This window comes from Scleropages formosus, chromosome 20 (genome assembly GCF_900964775.1).
Source record: "Scleropages formosus chromosome 20, fSclFor1.1, whole genome shotgun sequence".
NCBI classification, from domain to species: domain Eukaryota; kingdom Metazoa; phylum Chordata; class Actinopteri; order Osteoglossiformes; family Osteoglossidae; genus Scleropages; species Scleropages formosus.
The window spans coordinates 25,222,232-25,244,662 of record NC_041825.1 but is presented as its reverse complement, the minus strand read 5'-3'; the positions used below and the strand labels follow the sequence as shown (position 1 = coordinate 25,244,662).

The window sequence follows — 22,431 nt, the reverse complement described above, 5'->3', positions numbered from 1 at the left end:
AGAAGTGCAACTGGACCAGTTTACTGATAAAGATACTCCTTTTGCACTAGAAACACAAATCAAGCCAATAAATATGCATGCATCTGGGCCAGGTACAGTGCTGCAGGATGGCAAGAGCTGCTTATTGGGGGGGGGCAGAGTATAAGAGGGGAGTACTTCCATTACACAAGTCTAAAGAGTCTGTCACACATTCGTCCTCACAAGTTGCTGCTGCTCTGCTATCTTCCCAGCCTCCTCACAGTCACACTCCGTTTCCTTCACACACACATTTTTAGAACCGTCCCATATTTTAGTCCCATACGGGGTCACGGGGAACCGGAGCCTACCCGGTAACACAGGGCGTAAGGCCGGAGGGGGAAGGGACACACCCAGGACGGGACGCCAGTCCGTCGCAAGGCACCCCAAGCAGGACTCAAACCCCAGACCCGCCGGAGAGCAGGACTGTGGTCTAACCCACTGCGCCACCGCACCGTTTCCTTCAATACTTGTTAAAACGTTTTGTTCACCTGCAAATTATTATGCTTAATACAACATGATGATCATGTAGGAATCCAACCACACAGGTCACCAGGAATGTGGTGTTTATTTACTGTGTAACCTACTTTCATTTTCATGAGGAAACACGACAATGCGACACATGATTTCCGGACGTTAGTGCAAGCATATTCTAGTTAAGTAGTTTTTTTGTTTTATTTTATATCTTAATTTGCGAGAATCGTTAGTTAATTTACCGTCAAGAAACGTATTTAAAACCCTAAGAAGAAAACATGGAAAATGTGTGTTCCTGGTGTGTTTTGATCTTCACATTTGTCTCCAGCGCTAAAGGTATTTCCACACAACTTTAATTTCGATATAATTTTAAATATAATTAATTAAAATTGTCGACTTTTGGCATAATAATTACTTAAATAAAAGAACCCGATGTAAAAGAGACGTCAGCCGAACGATCTTGTCCCGTACCTATTTAATCCCGCGAAGTACATTTTAACATGGAGTTTAGCGCTAACAATTTGAAAGTTCACGATTCAGAGTCTCGCACATTCTTGAAGGCGCTTACTCTTAAATTTCCTTGTTCCAATGAAAATTCTCTCCTAGGCTAAATAATTGGTAATTACTTTACACACCACATTATTATGCCACTTTAGCTTATTATTGGGTTGAGTATTTATTTAAATGCTGATCTCTGCCGGCAACATTTCATGTGAGTTAAATAAATGAATCATATATTATTATTTGAGAATTCTATTTTAAAGGCTCAGATTTCAGCTCTTTGTGTAATACTGAGTGTATTCAGGTGGGAAATCTTCCTGGTGAAATTTGGTTCAGGTTTCCTGGTCCATGGTCCTGCTGAGCCCATAGTGACCCGAGAGTCAGGAAATGTTCTTCTGCCCTGCTTTGTGGAGAACCCGCTGCCTCTGGAGGAACTTGAGGTGGTGTGGAAGAGGACAGACTCAGAGGCCATAGTGCACCTGTTCCAGGAAAGGGAGAGCCGACCAGAATCACAGGACCCCTCCTACATGGACAGAGCCCAGTTCTTCATGCAGGAGATTCCAAAAGGAAACTTCTCTCTCCTGCTGGAAAGCGTAATGCCTGAAGATGAAGGAACGTACAAATGTATTGTTTACACGAACCTGCAGCACAATGAAACACTGGTGAAAATGAGTATAGGTAAATGGAATAAATGATTACATATTTTATCTAATTTTGTTTATTCCAGGTTATTAAATACACTAATAAGAAATAAGGGTAAGTTATGGAAAAAAGAAATCATTCTACTCTCTTATATGTTGACATGTTCATGTTTAACTTCTATTTTCATATGTGGCATTCTTCAAGTGGCAGAACAAAACAATACATTTGATTGCCAATGAGGAAACACCTGAAGCAAATGCATGCATCAGTTTGATCAGCCAAAGGGGGAAGAAATGTGAACAGTGTTTTTTTCAAAATTCTTAGAGATTCCTATTTATCTTTTCCAGAACGGCTGATGGTGAGTGGTACAGACAAACCTGTCTATGCACATGCCAGTGAGGATGTCATTCTTCAGTGCTCTTTGGACTTGCATATTCCTTTGGCAGAATTAGAGGTGGAATGGACAAAGACAGATGAAAACATCCTAGTGCTGCTGTTTAGTGAGGGGGAGAGCAAACCAGAGTCCCAGAATGAAAGGTACTGGGATAGAGCAGAATTCTTCACTGAGGAAATTTCCAAAGGAAACTTCTCTATAAAACTGAGAAATGTCAGGACAGAAGACAAAGGGGAGTACATGTGTAAAGTATACACCGATACAGGTTCTGCTAATGTCACAGTCAGGATTGAAGAACTGGGTAAGTTTTTGGAAAAATAGTACTTTAATATGCATATCTATGTTGGTGTGTGTGTGTGTGTGGTTTTTTTTTTTTTTTCCTAAAACACAAAAATGCATAGAGTGTTCTAACTCAAGACTTCACAGTTCAAAGAAGTTTAATGTGATGAGTTAAACAGAATAGGTCTGTCATGGTTGGTTCCGGAAGGAAGTGGCAGACCCAAGTGCGAAGCGGAATTCGTGCTTTATTCAGGAAAATCCGAGAGACTTTGTCATAGGACAGGGAAGAGGTCTTCGAGGCACGAACGTCATTACAGGGACAATCCAAAAGGCAAGGTCGATGACCATAAGGAGGTATGAGGATTAGGATTCAGTTGGGAGTTTTTGTTCCTTTCCCCGGTGGCCAGTAGGTATACTTATAGCTCTATAATAAGTTCTTCATTATGGTAGTTGACTGTCTTCTTTGTATCAATTGTTCTTGCTTTATGCCTGTGTTAAACTGCTCTATGTCACTGCGTGAGCAGAGCGCTCTATAAAAAAAAAAAAAAGGGGATCAGGGCTGAACAAGGTTCCGCATCAGCTCCTGCTCTGACATTGCCTTTTATGCATTAGTCTGTGCCGCGCCCCAGGCATTTCGCATTGGCTCGGTGGTGTGGGCGTGGCAAGGTCAGTTGAACAATACACTGATTGTACAAAGGTACTATAACATTGTAACAGGGAATGAGGCTTGGACTGGTAACATTCAGATTATTATAAATCCATGGCCTTAATTACTACATAAGGTAGTATCCTAGTTTAGTTTGTATATGTGGCTAGGTATTCATTTTCATTAAGTTTCCCAGCTTGGTGCCCACTGATTGCTATCTGACCAAAGTTGTACCAAATGGGTAGCAAATGCTTAATAAATTCTTTATTTTTTAGGTTTTTCCTCCCTACAAAAATTGGTCTTTGGACTGTCCATAGCTGTGACTCCTGTAGCCATTATAATGGGTGCTTTGTCTCTTTGGTGTTTCAGGAAGAAGAGTGAGTATTTTAAAATCATGTTTTGTTATTTGCTGTTGGTCATTCAAGTTAAAACCTGAAAATGTCTGTCTTTACAGTGTCAAATTTAGAACTCTGGCATCTAAACTGGAATAACCACTTGTCCAGATGGAGGGTTGCAGTCATTCAGAGTACATCATGGAAGCACAAAGCTAGGCAGGGTACATCCTAGGGTGTCAGGGCAACTATACACATTCAAATATGGTGGGAAATGTAGAGTGACCAATCCACCTAAAATGTCTTTGGACTGTAGAAGGAAATAGGAGTACATGCAGGAAACCCACACAAAGACAGGGAGAGTATATGAATGAACGGGGATCAAACATACACCTGATCGCATACTCCAGGTGCTCTGAGTTGCTCACACTACCTGTAATGACCCCAAACTGACCAGGATCTGGTCCTTCCAAAACTCATTAAACCTACTCACACAGGAGATTTTTATTGCCACTGAAAAGGTTAAAAAGGATTTGACTAAATAGACCTCCTTAATTATTAATGAAAACTAATGTTGTTATTGTGAATATTTTACCTTGTTTGCTTTAGTTATCCCAGAATTTACCCTGTTATACCTTGATTTCTATATTTGTGTGGAACAAAATTTGGTACCAGAGGTAAACTGTCCATTTTCCTAATCCAAAGGACTTTTTTTTTATCAAATTCTGGTAGCCGGCTTTCAAATGAAGCAAATAACTAATTAGTTCCAGGTTAGCTTGAACTCTTTGTTAGCTCTTGACCCTACCAAATCTGGTGCCCTGTGTTTCTTGAATAGGCTCTGGACTTCCACACCCTTGGCATAGGATAAATGGTTTACAGTGAACATTGGTTCATTTTTCACATTTTGTAATGTGAAAGCATTTCTGTTTCTGAGTATGAATATATCACTGTTAATAAAGAACTCCTATTTATATCAGTGGGGGGCATGGTGGCACAGCAAGTTTGGCCTGTGCCTGCTCTCTGGTGAGTCTGGGGTTTGAGTCCCGCTTGGGGTGCCTTGCGACGAACGGGGTATGTCCCCTCCCCTTCTAGCCCTGCACCCTGTGTTGTCGTGTTAGGCTCTGACTCACAGTGACCCCATTCAGGACAAGCTGCTTCTGTCAGTGTGTGTCTGTAATTACAGCAGTGGTGTGTGTGGGGGGTTTTTTTTTTTTTTAACACTGCAGATAAAAGTAGAGGAAGCCTGTGGATACACTGTTTTCATGTCACACTTCCCTGTTTAATGATTTCCTTGGCAATCATCCTGTGGGGTGTAAATGAAGGTGAGTTGAATTTATTAATGAATTAGCTGATGCTGCCTCATGTCAATGATGTTGGACTTTTTTTGTTGGATTTAATACTTACATTTAATACGAATATACACATGCTTGGCCTGATGTTATTGAAGTAGTTAAATTGTTTTTGTTAATTCAGTTTGCTCACTATTACTTGTCTAACCTGTCTTTAACAGGATTCAAAGTAGAAATAGTCACTGTTGCTGCTGTCAATCTAATAAGGATTCTAATTTTGTTTAAGATGGCTCCTTATGTGAATTCATTTCCAGGTATGTTTATAGTTTGCTTTCACATAATTATTTTTCTTGAATTACTTGTTGAACTTCATATTAATTTCCTTAGCTATATGAGTCCTCAACCTGTATGGTATGACAATAGAGATCAGATGGAAAATATTTTTTTACCTAGGCTGGTTGAAGATTCTATAGGACAGCAACAAGAGACAGTTCATTCTCAAAAAATACAGTTGCTTTCAGTTTGTAGTGAAGACAAAGCAAAATAACAAATGGTTTGAAATGCGAATATTATAAGTGAAATCCTGAACTGAAAAACCAAGATACAGCTTTTAGTTATCATAATTCTAGTTTTCATTGGATTTGGAGTTTTGAAGCATCTGACTTCCTTAAACTGACACCAGCTGAGACATGTGTCCATATATCAGCAGTGTAAAGCCAGAGTTATTTACCTTTATAGACCATGGACCACTTTAATAATCCAAGGAAAGCTAAGGACCTTCTCCTAGAAGTATTTTCATTTAAAATTTTGAAGAAAATATTATACTCATTGTAATATATACCGTCACAGAAAATTGTCATATATAGTGATGACATAGTAATATTTTACTTTTCATTGATTTCATTTCTGATGTTTATTAGTTATAATTATTTCCAGAACAAGCTTGTGCTTCATAAATGTATGAAACTAGATACATGGCTCTCCAAAGGATTAGTGGACCCCAATTAAGAAACCCTGCTCTAAAGGATGGCTCCATTTATAATGTGCCTATAATGACCACACCTGCACCTCAACCAGAAGAACCTGGCTATAAAGAGCACCCCTCTACCACTGCCCAGTTGTGGAGTCTCAGAGAACTGTCTTCTCTGTGCCAGTGATACCCCCCACAATACATGTTCTATTCCCCTTTGTCCTTGAATCCTGTTCTTTGTTCCCTGACTTCTGACCATTCACCTCATCTGCTGTTTTCGACTATGTATCTTCACTGTTACCCTGACCGCTGATTGCCTGACCATTCGCCCATCCCTGAACTCCAAATTCCTGTATTGCCCTTTGGATCCAAGTGCAGGTTTCTTTATTAGAATCCAATCTCCTTCATGTCCTCTGTTTTGCCTGACAGTGCCTGTTTTGGCTCAGCATCTTTGAAAACTAAATTAGACTGGACAATACATTCCCCCCCCTCAGTACAGTTTGGAAAACAGCCAGGTTTTCATATTTGTTTTTGCTACAATGAAACTGTTGTGAAATTTGGAAAATATTTACTTGATGTTGATAGATTAGTCAAACAGTAGCTCTCTGGTGTCTGATCAGAATTCTGACTGTCAGAAAGCAGAATGTTACAATTCTGTCATAATTACATATAATTTGTCAATTGTGTATATACACACTGTACAACATACATAAACAACCCTGTCAGTAAATGTATTTCATAAGTTTGAAAGGCAACTTTTTTTTTTTTTTTTTTTTTTTTTAAGATATCAGAAATGGGTGGCTGTTATGACATGAAATTATATATAATAATGAGTGGTATGTCTGCAGAGGAGTAATTTGTGTACTATTCCCATGTTACAGGAAATCTATGCTATATATTCAAATACATGAGTTTTGAACTGGAGAATATGGTTATTGTTGCAGGATTTCTTGCTGGTAAGTTAATACATCTCTTTCCTTTAAAAATAAATGAAAAGGCTTTCTTAGTTGAATGAGGGAAACAAAAACTGTTACTTTGGTGCCAACATAATCAGTGATGTTGAATTATGTAGCTTATTGAAAGAAGAGTACACATTTTACACTATTGATAAGCAAAGGGCTGATGCATGGAGGATTCATCACCCATCTGAGTGTAGGCTACAGATGTCCCTCAAACTGATTTGACTCTATTGACACAAGTTGCTGTCAGCTGACTAGTGAAATGCAGGATCTCTGCATGTCTGAATTTTTAAGATTGTCTGTCAGGCTGTAATGTAGAGTTTTCATTCTTTTTCTCAGGTGTTGTCTATGAATTTGTGACAAAATACTCCCCTGACACAATGGTAAAAGTACTATTTGGAATAGCAATATCTGGTGGTCTTCTTATGGTTATCTGCATCATTTTCCAGCAAGGTACCTACAGTATACTGAAGACTTGTGGTGATATCTGGTTTTGTGCAGAGCCAAGTCTTAAGTGGCATGCGATGTCCTAAATTAACTGGGCTATAATTTTTAAACAAGTTTGGTTAGTTTTCTATTTTAATTATTAGTTCTTATATTCTGTTTTAATTATTAGTTATTAGTTCTGACTCAAAAATTTTAACACAAGTCTGCTAAATAGGATGTTTTTGCAAATAACTTTAAACCTAGTTACAATATGAAGGATATTTAATAGTTCGGACTGATAAAACTGCAACTTTAAACTGACAAAAACAATAATAACTGACAAAATAACAATCTTAAATGCCTCTCTAATGGGTTTTTTTTTTTTTTTTGTGTCAGAAACATTTCCTTGGCTGGTTTTCAGTCACAGCGGTTTCATTTTAATTACTTCATTCATGAAAAAGATGCAAAGACTAGGTGAGTTTCCCTGTAAAAATGATTATTTTCCTATTACTACTTTTTTTTAAACAAATTTGTATGTGTATTTAAACACACATTTTCTGAACCTCTTGTCCCATATGTATTTCTTAATGAAAAGTGTGCTTTTTGAGAAACTAATAATGGAATTTTGAAAATTATGTAATGAACTCACTTGATTCACTAACAGCCACATGAACAGTCACCTTGAAAAATACTTTGTGTTCTCTTGTTCTCAGATTATGCTCTTTTGGTTTTGGTTACTTCTACTGCAATATTTACATGCACTACGATCAAAAACTGCTCTTTGCGGTGGAACAGAAATTTTTGTAAGTATAATACTAAAAGGCAGGCATAGATAATTATCTAAATGTATATTTAACAGCAATGTATAAAAACCCATTTTGTTTGAAAATAATATATTTTACTTTTTAACAGTTAAGTCAAAGTCAACTGTATTGTCACCTCCGCAATATGTTTAGAACATACATTGGAGTGAAATAGCGTTTCTCCTGGACCACATAGACATAGAGGACAACATATACTATAAGTACTACAGTACAATTCACCTATAGTTAGTAATAAAATGTTTTCACTCTTCAGGATTACCATCATAATTACAGCATGTTAATTATGATTGAATAACTATATATTTTTATGTTTTAGATTTATGTCACATCATCTTCACGGGGACTTTCTTCATACTTCACACAATATTCAGTTTCCAGATCCTAGTTATAGCTCTGGAAAATGACAAAGGTAGTAGTATACTTAAATGTATCAATCATTTAAAGTTTTTAAGTCACAGCTGGTTTCACATATCACTTCTAAGTGCAGTGACCTTTTTAAGTATTAATATTTTATTTTGTGCTTTGGGCAGAAATTTCATTAAGTGGAGTTGCTGCTGTGATCAATTAAATGAACCCATAGTCAGACTGTTACGTTTCTTGAGCAGCTGCCGGTAAAAATATGAGCCACATAGGAACTATGAAGATGACCATGACACATGATGCGATGCAGATAACAGCTACATAACTGTTAGGCCACAATGAGCAAGAAAAGTGTGCCAGCAAGAGATGTTTTGAGACCCTTTCCTGGAAGTCTGTTATATCAGCTGTATAACAATTGATACAAATTGTATTTCTGACCACAGAGTGTTCTGCAAAGATGTGTGTCTCTGGATTTCTCTGCATTCTGATTTTCACATCCTGTTTTCATAATAGTGGGAATTTACATGGTATAGTATGGCTTTCTTTATTATTAGAATCCTTTTAAACGCTGAACTGTTTCTGCTTCATGTTACATAGTCAGTAAACTTATGCCTGTTTACAAAGTATAAGCATTCATCAAACCCTTACTGTCTCTGTCTTTCAGCCATACCTCATACCATTGTGTATGAGTTTGGGGCAACTGGCCTTGCACTTGTGAATTCTGTTACACTGGCTGTACAATTAATACTGAAAGCAGGTAAGAAAAAAAATACTGAGGCGTAAATCCTGGAATTGTTTTACATGAGTAGGAATATCTGATTGATTGTCCTAAATATTTAAGAAGGCATTTTGGATACTTTCCACTAGGCTATTTAAGATGCAGAAGATATTTGTGACAGGACATAACCTGCTGCATCATATTAAACTGGAAATTCTGCATTTTTCCACACAATTTCAGAAACAGGAGGATGGATTGATTTTCGGCTGCTCACTTTACCCTTTGAATCTTTATTCTTCATGAGCTGGTTCACTTTAAATCTGTTTTCATACTGTAAGTACATTTAATGATCTTTATTAAAATCTGAATATACTGCATTTACAAAAGGAAAAACATCTTTTCAATAATTTTGAACTTATGAAAGGACATATTTAAGATATTTGAAATGTACAGATTTTTAGAATTAATGACTTTCTTGCAAAACTTAGTGTATTGTGGATTTTGCCAGACTGAAATTGTATGTGAAATCACAGTGATCAATAATTGACTCCAGATTAATTCAGCAAAAAGGCACATTTACTTTTTAAATATATACATAATCGCTTGTCCCGAGCTGGAGCCTAACCCAGCAGCACAAAGTGCAGGGCTGAGAGGATACACTTCAGACAGGATGCCAGTCCAACTCAAGGCACCCCAAGCAGGACTTGAACCCCAGACCCACCACAGATTAGGCCCTGGCCAAGCCTGCTAGGCTACCGTGCCCTCCTCGTTTTTAAATATATAATATTCTTAATATTTGGCTTTTTATACCGAATTTTTTGATTTTGGAACAAAAAGTCAGTACAATGCAATTTATCTGAGTAGATAGCCCTGGATGCCCATGTGGAGAGCAGCAACAAACTGCAGAACATCTGCTGGCTTACTGCCCCACATACACACCCACGCCAATGGTTCTGATGAACATGGATGACACAGATGTTAAACTCTGGCTACATGAAGACAATTTTACAGCTTAAAGCTTGCCCTATGTTCCTGAAGATCTGTTTTTGATCATACAATAAATAAAATAATTTGAAGCATGTTAAAAAAAAAAGGTTGCCCAGGTAAAGTGGAAGTGCAGTAATGTACTGTAGTTGGTGCATCTGCATCTACATCTCTGTCTGTTGGTGGGTTTTGAATATGGGAGTATTGCCTTAAGAGAGTGGAGCATTATGTGGATTCCACAGCAGCATTGCTGGTTATACTGAATGTGATATTTGATTGAATGATTGCGAAGACTGCAGAACGACTAGCAGGCAAAGATTAGTTGATGGTTTTGCAAGTATGTATTTGCATTTTAGCAGCAGTGTGCAGTTTTACAAAGTTGTTTGCAATAAATGTATCATGAATCCCTACTTTGTTTATGCTCATCTTGTGGAGAACTGATTCAATTCAATTTCAGCTATATTTATTTCCATAGAGTGCTCTTCTCACACAGTGACACAGAGTGCTGAAGAAAGACAAGACAGTTGGCTATATACTATGGCTATAATAAATATATAGCAATAAACCAATCAATTCAAAAATAAAAGTGGGAATTACCTGGAATAGTAAGTGTCTAAATGTGGTTAAAATTGTGCTGAAATCATGAGTTGAATAGGTGTTTCAAAGTGTTCCTGTGATATTTAGGAAATTTTGTTTGGAGATGGAAACTAATTTTCCTCATTTAAAATAATAGGAAATAGGCTTTCAGTATGTAATATGTTGATATTAGCACTTTCCAGAATAGGCTTAATTTTGTAAACTGAGGGATGCCTGTATACAGAAAATAGTTTGCTTGCATATTCAATTCAATTTTAGAGTGTTCTTCTCACGCAGTGAAAGAGAGCACTTGAACCCAGGCTTAAGTAAAGAAACAACGATGACAGTTGACTACAGATTAGTGTAACACAGAATCAATGCATTTATTAAAGCTATAAGTATGCCTACTGGGCATGGAGGAAAGGAACCAAAAAAAAACTCACAACTGAAAGTTAAAGGAGAAAAAAACCTCAGGGGGTCCAAGTACCCCTCCTGGGCATTCTAGATTAAATAAGACTTCTAAGTCAGTTTACAGCTAATGGCATTATTGCTGTGTGGTAACTTGTCTTCCTAGCACTGATGGCAAAATAACAGTAGGTAATTAACAAATGTAGTACTGTTGTTTTCATACTACTATTAAGTTTAAGCCTGTTCTGTAACTACAAGAAAACTATGGAAGTTAATTTTACTTGACAACCAAATTGCTCTTTTGCATTACATTTACTCATTCAGCCACTTTTCTTCAAAGCGATAAACATCTCATAGAAAATACAATTTGTGCATTACATTAGAAGAGACATAGTTGCAGATGTCATTCTTAAATACAGTTGGTTTCCTTCCAGCATATGCTGTGATGTGCGCTGCATAAAACTTTCAAAATATTAAATTCCTGAGCTCCTTCCTACTATTTTTGAGATACATGTACATTACAGGAGTAGCTGCATTATGCTGTGTGCAGCAACATTTATACCTTATATGAACTTAGATCATGGGCAAAGCAAGTTTTCAGACCCTTTTTAAATGTGGACAGTTTTAGCAGTTCTGAGTGAGAGGGGAGGTTGTTCCACTACAGCGGAGCCAGAACCGAGAACCTCCATTTTTTGCATGGGACCACCAAGCGGGTGGCTGTGGAAGAGCATAGTGGTCCTGTTTGGGGGGGGGTAGCAGTTGATCAAGTCTTATAGATAGCTGGGAACAGTTCTATTGATGCATCTGGTGCAGTGAAATTTACGTTCATTTTAAATGTATGTATCTGTAGGCTATAAACAGGCTCTTAAATTTGATCTGGGCAGCTATAGGAAGCCAGTGCAGAGAAATGCAGGGAGGTCCATTGTGAACAGGGCAGGGTAATGCTGAGAACTTGTCCGTGACCGTGTTGACCTTATCTCTGAAAAAGCAAGGTCATCAACAGTGAGAGGATGAGGAGAGGCCAGAGGAGGACACAGTAGGGATGAGAAGGTGGCAAAAAGTCTGTGTGGTTTTTTAGTTGCAGATTATTTTGTTGGAGAAGAAAGTTGTTTTACCTGAGAAGACAGCAGAGTGAAAAGTAGCTAAGAGTTGTTTTGTAGACATCCAGGTCTGTGCGAGTCTTGAATTTTCGCCATTGTTGCTCTGTAGCCTAGAGTTTGGTCCTGTTAGCATGTTATGTATCAGTCAGCCATGGGGTGGCACTGACATGTGCTGGTCTGGAAGAGTGTGGATAGAGAGACAAGAGAGAAAGATAGGAAAATATTAGTTGCATTGTCTGTTGATAGATCTGACAATTGTGCAGCAGAAGAGAGAGACAAGATAAGACGACGAGAGATTCAGTTAGGGCAGAATGTGACAATAGGTTCAGAAAAACTAGAGAGATTAGTGGTGAGACAAGGTCGGATGGAAATGAAGAGATGATCAGAGACAGAGAGGACAGTACAGCCATGGTTATGGGAAAATACAAGGTCAAGGCAGTTGCCTGCTTTCTGAGTAGCAAGGGACTAGGACAGGGAAAGGTCAAAGGACTGCAGAAGTGACAGAAGGCCACTTGCATGAATGCCCTTAACATGCAAGTTGAAGTCACGCAGGAGAATCAATGGAGTGTTGTTCCCTGGGAAAGAGCTCAACAAGATGTCAAGAGAATCCAAAAAGCAGTTGGGAGGGCCAGAAGGACAATAAAGAACCACAATAAGAATGATTGGGACAATGATAAACAACATACAATTCAAAGGAGGACAGGTCATGCAGGTGGAGAGGGAGAACAGAATATTCCCACCAGGGAGAGATAAGTAGATGTCTGTCTCCACCTCTGCTGGAGGAATGAGGGGGTGTGGGAAAAAATAGTTCAGCTGCAAATGGGGCTGTGTTGTCTGGGGTGATCTAGGTTTCAGTTAGGACCAGGAGGTCCAGCAAGAGTTGGAGGCATAGGCTGGTATGAAGTCAAGCTTCCTCACAGCAGACTAGCAATTCCCCCATTTCATGAAGAAATGGAAGCAGGATAGAGAGTTTGACAGATAGGGATAAATCAGATTACCGTAGCACAGTTTGATTGCTATAGACAACTCTAACGGTTGACACATGATCCCTCGCAGAACGTGATAGTAGAGTTCACATAGTGGCCTATCTTGATAGAGTACCACAAGTAAACTCCCTTCTCTTTGCACCCTAAGTCTTTATACCAAAACTTTGCCACTATGTCTTACCAGCTGCTATTTAAACCAGGTTAACTCTTGTCAGCTGAGAATCCTAATTGAAAGTGGTTAGCAAAACAAACAGATGCAATTAATCAATCGACTGAGTCACACCCACTCTACGGGGCACAGGAGTTTTAGCTTTGCATGCGCCCTAACAAACAAACACACACACATACCCCCTCTGAACCGTTTGTCCCATACGGGGTCACGGGGGCCGGAGCCAAACCCAGCAACACAGGACGTAGGGCTGGAGGGAACACACCCAGGACGGGACGCCACTCCATCACAAGGCACCCCAAGCAGGACTCGAACCCCAGACCCACCGGAGAGCAGGATGAGGTCCAACCCACCATACCCCCCCACCCTAACAAACCGAAATACAATTAAATAAGTGAATAAATAAAGAAATAAAAAAAATAAATACAACCGACAACTACAGAAACACACAACCCATTGCTTCTATCTATCTGCACAACTATGCGAGAAGATAATTAACAAAAAAACAAATCTGCATATTTTGACTTTGGCAATTTAATGTGACAGCATCATTTCAGTCAAGAATTGCTTACTTTCAAATTTTATCTCAGCGTAAGCCGAACTGTCACACCTTCCACCTTGGCAACAAGGAACACCTGCGGTTGATCAGGGTCCAGGCACATAAAAGGACAGCCTGGAGCTCAGAATGTTGTGGAACTACATTTGGCCTTATGTGTTATCAGTGATGCTTGCAGTGCCTTGTTTATGGGTCCTAATTCCCTGGTCTAGCTTCTGGGTCTTGATCCTCTTTCTCCTGTGTTTTCTCATTTTCCTTGTTTCCTTTGACTCATTGCCTGATTTTTGACTCATGGTTTTTGGATTCTTCTCCTAATGATGTCTGCTTCTTGATGACCCTTGCTAGTTTCCTGACCATGACCTTTGGATCCTCCCCTCACTTTGTGTGTGCCTCTGTGCTGCGCTTCAGTCTGATGACCCACTTTCCAGATAGAAACATGACATCAGCCATCAAAGGCTGGTCAACCAGCCTTTAAGAGAAAGAGTGAAAGAAAAATGTCTAACTACATGCTGTGTGGTAATCTTCAGTCACTCAAGGCCTTTGCCCTGGAATTATATTCAAAAATATGAAATACTTGTTGCATTATTTTCTCTGACATGCTACATTAAAATTGTCATGTAATTTATGTTGATCCAGAAAGAATAAAATTTTTGCTATTGTTTCTGAATTATAGGGACAGAGAAGAAGGAAAAGTAAGTATACATACTACTAAGACTGTTTATTTAGTAATTTCAGAATTGTCTAATTTTCTGATCTAGGTAGCATAACTGATAAGAAATGCATGAAATACTGTCACCTTCTGTGGTTGAATAAATGTAAGTTCAGTCAGACTTCCTTGTATCTATATGTCCATGAGAATTATTACCATAACAAAAATTTCATAACTTATATTTTTGGCACCATATGGAATAACAATTTAACAAACAAAACATCATATATTAGTACTAATGTAAATTAACCAGTTCTGTAGGTGACAGAGCCTCCCAAACTCTTCCTCTGTCTTCCCATGCTTCCTTCCTGCTCTTCAACTAAATGAAAAAAGATTTCATCATTTGGTAGTTTGTTGTTCAAAGAATGCTGCTAAACAACTAACTGAACTAGTGATGAGCTAATGATGTACAGACACTGATTTGCATGTAGCACATAATAATATGCATGTCTCTGCCTCCCTTTTGGATTTTCAGTCATTTGAATAATGAGGCTATGGTTATGCTTCATTGAACTAACATTTAGACAACATTCTAAAACTGTACTGCAGACTGCCATGGTAGATGGACAGTTTATTAGGAATTAGCAAGACATTGCAGTTATTGGTTATATTTATACAAAACCAGTTCTTAAACTCCATTAAAACTAAAAACAAAAAGTGGTTTTACCAGAGTGTTGTAACAATGGCATTGAGCAGGAATGTTCTTTCTGAATTTCTTTTAATTACTAATTTAACAAATTTTTAATTTCTTATGTTGATTAGATCCCTGAGTAGAGAACCCTGTAACATTTTTTACTGTTACTTTTTGTACAGAAATAAAGTATATGTGGAAGGCTGTCATGTAATAATTAAAGTCCCATAGTTTTAAAGCTCTGGTTTGGTCAAATAGATATGTTGAATTTTCTGTTGTATGCAATTTTTTTTTCCAGATTTCAGTTTGTTATATGTGGAGTTGACTTTCAGGATGAAAAGTACAATAATTGTTTGGTTTAAAATGAACTGAGCATTATAAAAGCTATTATATAAAATGCAGCTTTTTTTAATTTTCTTTTTTTATCCAGACTGAAAAAAGAGCTATCTGATATTATCAAGAGATGTTGTCCACTCTCCAGAAACAGTCTGGTGGGTGTGTCCTGCTTGCACTGACATTATACATGTTTAATTTTTGCTTTTTAACTTTATCTTTGTAGTATGCTATTGCTGGAAGTGTCATTTGATATTATTCATTGGTACATTACAGAAACTTCTGTAATTGTGAATTGTTTGCTGTTATTAATTTCTGAGAAAAGGAAAAAGGTTAATCTGTATTTCTGCCCTGTAATTGGTGTGACATGTCAACATTGATGTTGTGACAGATTATCTTGGATGACAATTCATAAATCCTCCCTATTTAAAATACATTACAATTTTAATGTAGATTTAAAATATTGCTATTTTGATGCTGATTTGTTTATCAAAATTTCAAAATCAATTACAAAATATTCTTTTGCAAAATCATTGGCAAAGTATTAGAAAAACTGTAGTACATACTGTATAGTACCATGTCTATAATTTTCTGTCACTGTTGCAGAGATCACGTCATATTGCAGAGGTGACACCATTATCTTCCCTTCCTGCGGAGAAGGTATAAATCATCACAGATGCAGCATTGTTAAGGTTCAAAGAACTATAAAATCTCACATCACTGCAAATATGTCTTATCAGAGGGAATGACTGATTTAATCAGTATTTTAGCTTATTGCATTATTGTACAGTCATAAACTAATTGGGAGATGCTGTTTAAACATATAAATATATTTTAATCACCAATTAGGACATGCATACTAGAACCATTAAAAGCTGAATATGTACAGTATATTGGCCCATAACAGAACTAATTCTATAACCTTATAATTTGGTCCTTCTAAGATGTATACAACAATGTATTTATATAAAGTAATGCTTCTTTATTATTTTTCATTCACAGGACAATGAGGAATGACCAAAAAAACCTGAAGAGTCCCAAAAACCTGTAGCCTAACTGCCTTGCCTTACTTGCATTGGTAGTAGTAGTTAATTATTTTAAAATTCTGTTCAATTCAGTTTATTTTTTTTATAGCTTGCTCTTCTCATGAATTAGCACAGAATGCTTGAACGCAGGGATAGAGCAAAGAAACAAATACATCAGACAAGGAAACAGACTACAGAACTATCTAATACATTAGCAATGCTATTATAAAGCTGTAAGTATGCCTACTGGCCACAGAGGAAAGGAACAAAAACTCCCAACTGAAAGTTGAGGGAGGAAAAAACCTCAGAGGGTGCAAGTTCCAGAGGCTGCCCACCCCTCCTGGGCATTCTAGATTAAATAAGACTTCTACATCAAATTACAGGTAACAAAGGCATTGTTGCTCTATGGTAACTTGATTTCCCAGCTTAGCAAAGCACGCCTTCTCTATCATGGCCATTAGTCATCATCTTGAGTGAGTATAGGATGCTTCTTTAACGGCTGGTTGGCCTCCTCAGCTCTTATTGTAGGGAGACAATGCGCAGAAAGAAGAAATTGTTAGTAACTTATTTAAAGAAATAAGTTTAATATGTATTGACACAGCGATGGGAAAAAACTGAAATCATAGCGAAGTGGAATTAAATTTTGTGGTGATATGCCTGAGTGAACATGTAAATCTTTAGTCTGGATTTGAAGACATACAGAGGGTGCATTTCTTACAGTAACTGGTAGACTGTTACACAGTTTAGGTGCTCTATAGCTAAAGGCACAATCTCCTGAGGTCTTATTGATTGCAGGTACTTTAATGTAACCCACATCCAATGAGTGAAGATATCATCCTGATATCATGCTACTCCAGAGGGAGACAAATGGCAGCTGGTCATTGAGCAGGTCTGGGGGCAGAAAGAAGAGGCAAGGCGTGTAAAGGCAGTCGCATTAGTTAAGCAGGGTCAGTGGGTGAACTGGGAAGGTGTGGAGAAGAGGAAATTATGTTGGCAAGATGTATGGGCTATGAAGGCGAGTCACCTTAAGTTCATTGTTGGAGCAACTTTTGACATGCTGCTAGCACCACAGAATGTTAAGCAGTGGGCAGGTGGTGATGATTCTTGTAAGATGTATGGTGATGCTGAGGCACATTTTGTCAGGGTGTAAGATTAGTTTGGGGCAGGGGTGATATACTTGGTGCCATAATCAAGTTCTTAGATGTTTGGCAGGTGTTTTTGAGAGCAAGCAGCAGGTGGCAAATTCCTTGCCTGTTTGCAGTATGGCTAAAACAATTGGTTTTGTGTGGGCAGGAGAGAGTAGCACTATGCAAGGGCACACTTGCCCTGGTAGGTGGGGTTATGCATGGGACTAGAAGCTGCTGGCTGATGTGGGCAAGCAGCTTCAGGTTCTGCAGGTCAATACGGTTACTTCATTGTGTCCAGACATGGTGTTATATTCAGAGTGTGAGCGGATTGTGTACTTTGTAGAGTTAACAGTGCTGTTCAAGGATGCTATTGGGGAGGCTTATGAACAGAAATTGTTAAAATATGCAGATCTGGTGGCAGAGGTAAGAGACTGTGGATGGTGGGCTCATGTGAGACCTGTGGAGGTAGGTGTTAGAGAGTTTGGGGCTAAATCAGCCACATCATTGTTGGGGGAATTTGATATTAAAGGCAGCCGAGAAGGTAAGTCGGTGGTTATGGTTGAAAAGAGAGCAGGGTAGTTGGGATTGCAGGTTGGCTGGAGGTGAGTAATGGTGGAAAATTAGTGGCAGGTGGGTAGTAACGGGAAGCAGCTGGCAGTGATTAAGGAGGTGTAGCCTTTAATTAGGGTAGTTCAAGTTGGTGCATTTGTAGTTTCTGCTAGTGGGTATGAAAGTGCAGTGTCTTGAAGGTATGTATGGAGCTGTGATTTAACTAGTTGTTAGTAGAGGCAGTGGTGGTTCTACCTTGTCTGGTGCCCTGGGCAAACCCCCTGCTCAGTACCCCACCCCCACTCCCCCCAAAAAAACCTGTCTCGCTCGCTCTCCTTGCAGATGTTACCTCAGGTGTCGCCATTGAATGACCTGAGGTGATGTCAGCTAAACTGCCTCTCCTTCTCGTATTTCTTAGTAAGAGTACAGGTGTGTGTTTGACTTCATAGAGTGCCTGTGCTGCGCAGCCAGAGCCGGGAGGTGCCCATTTGACAACTTCAATGAAGTACTCATGTTGGTATGCTGCTGATTTGGTTGGTGGGTGTGTTGGAGAAGATAACTAAGCTTCTTGGTCTCGGGTCATGGAGCTGTCTGTTGGCTATGCTGGATGTTCTCTGTGGCTTCATGTTGATTGGACTGGGTCATTGTGTATAGCTGTTGACAAATACACATGGGGTATAACATCTTGTCCTGTGTATTTTAAATGTGTATATAGCCTGTTTCTTGCCTGATAATATAGCATTACAATAGTCTAGCTTGCTTGAAACAAAAGCATGAACCAATTTCTCAGCAGTAAAAGTGTGGAATCAATTGTATGGGGTTAGGAAGTAACAAAGCTGTGATTAGGGATGGCACTCAATTCAATACACTTCATCTTAGAACTCATTTACACAGTACAATCAATGTGAGTACACATTCATTTCATGGATGTTCATTATAATTTAGCATATTTAGATATATTACTTTTAGGAGAGCAATAAAAATTTAATGACAACTTGCATTTACTACTTTATCCAAAACAAAGTACAACAAAAAGTGGATTCAGTAGTTGCAAGTCTTATTCCACAAGAGTATCATGGTCAGAGAATTTTTGATGCAGTATTTTAAACTGAGTCACACCTCTTCACCAATACCTTCTCCGGTAGCATGAAGGGGCCATATCAGGTTTAAAATTAAAAGAAAAACACTTCAGTAAAATCTCAGAACTAGATGATTTGGTAACAGCCCAAACGAAAAATGCAAAGCAGAGTGACTCAGGTGCATCATTGCTCATAAAGTTGAGCAAAGTGCAAGACTAATTTTGGTAAAGATTCTTTAAAGGGAGATGTTTTGTTATGATGATCAGGGTTTTCACCCTAGATGAAATTTCCAGAACAGCACAGACTTCTCATAGTGACAAGATCATAATCTACAAACAGTAATGATGCAAGTTCAATGTTCCTAACCCAGCCACTCCTAGCCTGACTGCATCTTCCTTTCATCTGTCAATATTTCAGACAAGATTCCCTGGTTTCATTTTTTTTTAAATGGTATTGGTGGGTGTTGCTTTCAGTTGTTTTAGTCTTGTTTGTAATGAAATGACCCTTTTTATAATCCCTGGGTTGCCTTATCTATCTGGGGACTCAGAACTCCATATCCTTTCATTCAGTTGTTCTGATCCCATTTGTTTAGACTGAATGGGCCAGAAAGCACACTTTTGAGCTATCTGGAACTTTTCAGTTTGCCTCTGTCTACTGTGGGGTATGTCTGGCCTGAGAAGTGATGGGGTGTGTGGGGTGAGATTGCAGAGGTTCCTTTTTTTTTTTTTTTTTTTTTTTTTTTAAAAAGCTATTTTTATAAGCCAAAACATAAAACAAAGAAATCTTTCTGAAGTTATCTATTCACTCATGGTTAATTTGTATGAGTTAGGCTCTGGACTGAAGTGACCCTATCCTGGATGCACTGGGCAAGTCAGGGTCTACCAGTCCATTGCAGGGTAGCCATGCACAGACGGTCACAAAGTAAGAGCAATTTAGTCACCATTGCAACTGACATTAGAAACCCCAACAAAAACATATGCACGCTATAGAGAACCAGACTGAAATAGCTCATGTGTTGTGTGATGCCAGTGGTACCTGTGCCACTGCATATATCCCAGTCTATGTACCATTCCTCTTTTCCTAGAACAGGGAGCTCTTAACCTGGACGATTTGAGCACCTGTGGATTGGCTGTAGGGTGTCTGTCTGCCTAAATAAAGGTTTACAAACACAAAATATTGTGCTTTAACTATCTGTGGCATAATTCTGCGTGTTAGTTGGCTTTAGTATACAATAACCTGCAAGAATTTCATTGAACATTTTCATAGGAGTCATCCTTTCCTCAGATTCTGCTTAAGGGGGTTAGTAGTGTAGAAAAGTTTAAGAAGCTCTGGTCTAAACATCTGATAAAAGGAACCTTGAATGCTACTTTGGTCATACAAGTTCAAAGAAATATAAAACTATCCATTTGACTCAAAGTGACATGTATCCTGAGATTTTTTTTTCCCCCTTTGTATTAATGATGAAATTGTATAGTCATAACTTGCAATCCATTTATAAAAACTTAACAAAAGGCAAGGTTTTGTTATCTAGGATGCGGTGCAGCAGGTAGCTTTGCTGTCATCATATAGCTCCGATGCTTAGACAGAGGTTCGAATCCAGCTCAGTCTATATGTAGTTTGCCTATTCTCCTTGTGTTTCTGTAGTTTTCTTCCTACTGTCCAAATACTTATATTTTAATTGAGTCTAAATTATAGTGTATGAACATTTGCTTGTGGGGCTGTCCTGTGATGAATTGCTATCCCACTCAGGGTATAAACCTCCTTAGCCTCACACCCAGTAATGCCAGCATGGCTCTGTAGGGTTGCTACCCTGACTTGGCCAAGTGGTTAGCAAAAATTAGTGACTTACCAAATTATGCTCAGTCCATGACTAGATTAATTTGTGCATTTACCCAATTTCATAATGGTAACTTTCATAACTGACAATTTTCTGTTTCAGTTCTGTTAATACCTTGCATGTTGTGAAACACTGTATGACTACATGGACAATATTTGTAAATAACATGTTAAATTCATAAGCATGTTTTCCTGAAATGATGATGGACTGGCATGTTAAAGAATGCCGATGAGTAGTTACACTTGTAATTCTTATACAAATGAATATGTGATTAAAATTTTAAAGACAAAAAATAAATGGAAAGACAATCTAAATGAAATTAACATGTAAAACATTTGCAATTCTGCCAAAATACTTAAATTTGCAAAAACAACCTCAGGAATAAGAATGCTTTGTTTTGTTCAAAAGAGCCTCGGTTGGAGCAAATTTCATCTTGCAAAACAAATGTTTTCCTTCTGTTACCTCTTTCAGTTGGTGTGGAGCTGGTAGCGGTTTTATTTCTACAAACCCCATTTCCAGAGAAGTTGGGACACTTTTTCTAAAAATTCAACAAAAACTAAAAACTATTCTGTTCATTCACTTCAGCCTTTATTTAAGACAAAAGGACAAAGAAAATGTTTTCAGTGTTTTCACTGATGAACTTAATTCTATTTGTTAAATATATACATATTCTAATAGAATATATATATATATAGAGATGCCTGCAACACACTCAAAGTTGGCACAGAGGCATGTTTACCACTGGGTCACATCACCTTTTCTTTTAATTATACTTTGTAATTGTTTGGGAACTGAAGAAATCAATTGATGCAGTTTTTTTTCAAGTGGAATCTTTGCCCATTCTTGCTGTTTGCAAGACTTGAGCTGCTCAGCAGTTTGTGGTCGCAGTTGTCCGATTCTCCTTTTCATGATGCGCCATACATTTTCAATAGGAGACAGATCTGGACTGCAAGCAGGCCAGTCAAGCACACGTACTCTATGCCTCTGAAGTCACACTCTTGTAACTTGTGCAGAATGAGGCCTGGCATTGTCCTGCTGATATAGTTCCTGGGAAAAGACATCGTCTTGATGGCAGCATATGTCTCTCCAAAATTCAAACATAAACCTCCGCATCAATGGTATCTTCACATATGCAGATCACCCATGCCGTGGGCACTGATGCACCCCCATACCATCACAAAGGCTGGTTTTTGCACTTGTTGTTGGTAACAGTCTGGATGGTCTTTTCATCTTTGGCACATAGAAGCCAATGTCCGTTTTTCCAAAAAACAAGCTGAAACATAGACTTGTCTGACCACAGAACATGTTTCCATTCTCTTTCGGTTTATCTCAGATGACTTCGGGCCCAGAGAACTCGGTGGCGTTTGTGCACAAAATTTAATAAATGGCTTCCTCTTTACATAATACAATTTCAAGTTGTATTTAATGCAGCAGTGGACTGTGTTGAATGACAATGATTTTTCGAAGTACTCCCGAGCCCAGGTGGCTATGTTCATCAGGGTAGCATGAGGGTTTCTCAAACAATACCGCCCG

General features: G+C 38.4%; 1 protein-coding gene across 1 annotated transcript; it reads left to right on the top strand.

Moving 5' to 3' along the window:
• Window positions 1-620: 620 nt before the first annotated feature.
• Window positions 621-16,881, top strand: LOC108927487 (uncharacterized). The gene is made up of 18 exons (XM_018740823.2): window positions 621-825; window positions 1,327-1,668; window positions 1,980-2,327; window positions 3,227-3,328; window positions 4,510-4,605; window positions 4,794-4,886; window positions 6,424-6,498; window positions 6,841-6,954; window positions 7,324-7,401; window positions 7,641-7,730; window positions 8,068-8,160; window positions 8,555-8,638; window positions 8,776-8,868; window positions 9,070-9,162; window positions 14,282-14,300; window positions 15,379-15,439; window positions 15,888-15,941; window positions 16,284-16,881. Exons 1-18 carry the CDS (start codon window positions 768-770, stop codon window positions 16,296-16,298), a joined length of 1,908 nt encoding a protein of 635 aa, XP_018596339.1. The 5' UTR covers window positions 621-767; the 3' UTR covers window positions 16,299-16,881.
• Window positions 16,882-22,431: the final 5,550 nt, after the last annotated feature.